At 38.1% G+C, this 3,143-nt stretch overlaps 1 protein-coding gene across 1 annotated transcript; it reads right to left on the minus strand.

Annotated features, from left to right (window-relative positions):
* Positions 1 to 766: 766 nt before the first annotated feature.
* Positions 767 to 2,735, minus strand: LOC145042332 (3-hydroxy-3-methylglutaryl-coenzyme A reductase 1-like). The gene is made up of 2 exons (XM_078990724.1): positions 2,274 to 2,735; positions 767 to 2,181 (listed from the first exon to the last, which is right to left on the minus strand). Exons 1-2 carry the CDS (start codon positions 2,653 to 2,655, stop codon positions 893 to 895), a joined length of 1,671 nt encoding a protein of 556 aa, XP_078846850.1. The 5' UTR covers positions 2,656 to 2,735; the 3' UTR covers positions 767 to 892.
* Positions 2,736 to 3,143: the final 408 nt, after the last annotated feature.

Raw genomic sequence — 3,143 nt, forward strand, 5'->3', positions numbered from 1 at the left:
AAAAGGTAATTGAAAATGTAAGGGGTTTTCTGCATATAAACAAAACATAAGAGTTTTTCTGAATGTTAGTAGATAAATTGTTATATTATTTTTGTTTTTTTACCTTATTTATAAATATAAAAATATTTTGTTGGTTTGATAAATTTATAATGCTCAACATTTCACAAATACAAAAGCAACAAATTATGATAAGTAAAATATTTATGCAAAGTTTATGATCTAGTCAATTAATAATATGTCTATTTAAAGGTTGAATGAAGTCTTGTCTTAGAATTCATTGTATTTTATAGACCACTTTGTTTTCATGGTCAAAGTTCAACAACATGTCACATTTTGTCCAAAATTATGCATTTCGTTGATATTAAACGTTTTAGAATCATCTAAAATATTATGAGTATCAATCATTATAAGATAAACAAAGATAGAGAATTTTCATGAACTAAAATTTTTCTTTTATAACATTCTAGAAGGACAAGAATGTGTTATTGAAATCTTTGATGGGTGCAAAAAAATAACAAAAAAAAATTCATTTATTTTTCTCTCAAATTAAAACATGTCACATATTGTCCACAATCAAATTAAGAGCAATTCGTTTATTTTGGAAAATCTATTAAATTATAACATTATATTCTCAAATTGTCTCATTACACTATACTTTAGAAAATCTAATACTAATTCATGATTATACAACAAGTTTAAAATTAAAGCCCTATAATATGAAAAAAAAAAAAAAAAAAAAAAAAAAAAAAAAAGAAAGAAAGATGTATCATCGTTGTAATAACTATAATCAATGAAAAATACATCAATTTTTTATAAGATTCATTTTACTATTCAAAAAATAATTAAGATAACAAATAAATAAAAGTACAGGAATACAACTTTACAACGAAACCTATTTGTTGGATCTATTGTATTTCATGTGGCTCTTAACAAGTTGACCGGCGGCAATTGCCGACATGAGAGACAATTCTCCGGCCAAAACAGACCCGGCGACCACCTTCGCCAACTGCCGTGCATTAGATCCAGGCGACACCTTGTTTGCACCCTTCACCCCAAGCAAATTCAAGCACGCCGATTGTGAAGCCAATTGCGTCCCGCCACCCACCGTCCCCACCTCAATCGACGGCATCGTCACTGAAACATGAAGATCTTTGCCACCATTCACGGCCTCCATCATGGTAATACAGTGTGAGCTTTCCACATTTTGGGCCGGATCTTGTCCGGTGGCTAAGTACACTGCCGACACGATATTACTTGCATGGGCATTGAACCCACCTAAAGCTCCGGCCATGGCTGATCCAGTCAGGTTCTTTAGCATGTTTAGTTCCACCAACGAAGCTACATCAGTTTTCAACACCTTCTTCACCACCTCCTCTTTTATGATTGCTTCACATACCACTGATTTGCCACGGCCTTCGATCCAGTTGACAGCAGCCGGTTTCTTGTCGGAGCAGTAGTTGCCGGAGATGCCGATGATGTCCATGTCCGGGAAATCGGACTGGAGATAATCCAAAACGTTTTGAACACCTTTTGAAACCATGTTCATCCCCATTGCATCTCCGGTGCTGCATGTAAACCTCATGTATAGATTCTTTCCGGCCATCGCACATTGAATGGTTTGAAGCCTTCCAAATCTACTTGACTTGTTGAAAACAGAAGCTAGAGTCTGGAAATTGAGTGGTTCCTCCAAGAAAAACTTCAACTCTGACGCTCTCTTGGCGGTGGCAAACCGGACAACCGGAGCTCTAGTCATGCCATCTTTAAGGAGGATACTGGTGGCACCACCGGAAGCGTTGATGGCTTTACAACCCCTATTGGTACTAGCCACAAGACACCCTTCTGTGGTCGCCATCGGCACCGAGAACTCCATTCCGTCGAGCAATAACGGCCCGGCGATACCCACCGGAATTTGAACATAACCCACCGGCATCTCGCAACACTGTCCTAATATTGATTCGTAGTTGAAACCATCTAATGGTAAACCTTCAAGAGACCTTCCTGTTATCCTCTCCAAAGCTTGTCGCCTGATGAACGCTGCACGTTTACAGTCCCCAAGCTTTGATTCGAGCGAGTATGAGGGTGTTTTTCCGGTAACTACAGCTTGTATCACCTCCTCGTCTTCCGGCGTAGCCGTGAGGCACTCAACGGCAGTGGTGGACTTAGGGAGTGGAGTTAGAAAATCTGTATAGAGAGAAAAAATTTACATACTGATTACTTAACTTGTTTGCGTACAAAAATTAAAAATTTATCCCGACATTGATGATGATTTATACCTTGATCGGAAATCTTGGTAACGCAGCCGGCGGAGTTGGTTGAATGGATGATCTCTTTGGCGTTTGTTTCTTCAAGTTCATCGTCTTCTTCTTCATCTGGAAACGGCATGGACTGGAGGAAGTTCATACCGAAGAAACCAAGAAAATAGACGAAGGAGGCGACAAAGCAGACGACAGCAGCCATCTCCGATAAGGTGAGATAGAGAGGGGTGGCGGTGTGGATCTTTTGGCGGAAGGTGACGAAGAGGTAACTGATAACGGAGAAGAAGAAAGCGAAGAAGATGGTGTTAAACAGAGGGAATGCATTAGATTTTGAGCAATCCACCACTTTCTTGTCGTTCGACTTGGGGAATTGGTCATCGGCAACGGCGAAGGATTTCATTTTAATCTCTAGTAGGTGGTGGCCTCCGGTGTGGTGGATTGATTAAAATGAGAGGCTTTTTCCGATGATAAGTGGATAACATATAGAGTGCTATTTATAGATGCAAATGTAACGCCGGCTTAGTAGAAAGATTCTACTTCCTCGAAGTTACATGGGGAGGAGGACTTTATTCGTCATTTTGTCTTTTAACTCTTTATAGAATACAATATATGTTTGTGCCCTAGTACACGCCAAGCATACACACGAGAGCTAATAGTTTTTAGGGAGAATGACTTAAAAGCGGAATTAAATTTCGACATTGTTTAGTTTTAATCATTAAACTTTTTTTTATTATCTATTTGTCACTAAACTATTGAAACTGTTCACATTTTACTTTTATGACCGGCAACAACCGGTCATAAAGGTAAAATATGAACACTTTCAATAGTTCAGTGGCAAATAAATAATAAAAAAAAGTTTAATGATTAAATGTGAAAAAAATTGAAAGT

The sequence above is a fragment of the Lactuca saligna genome, chromosome 4, assembly GCF_052625555.1.
Source record: "Lactuca saligna cultivar CGN05327 chromosome 4, ASM5262555v1, whole genome shotgun sequence".
NCBI lineage: Eukaryota > Viridiplantae > Streptophyta > Magnoliopsida > Asterales > Asteraceae > Lactuca > Lactuca saligna.

What these genes read in the sequence shown, in the direction of transcription:
- LOC145042332 (XM_078990724.1), bottom strand. Translation starts at nt 2,655, where the DNA reads ATGAAATCCTTCGCCGTTGCCGATGACCAATTCCCCAAGTCGAACGAC. An exon ending in TACCAAGATTTCCGATCAAG is followed by an intron (nt 2,182 to 2,273) that starts GTATAAATCATC and finishes CTCTCTATACAG; the next exon opens with ATTTTCTAACTCCACTCCCT.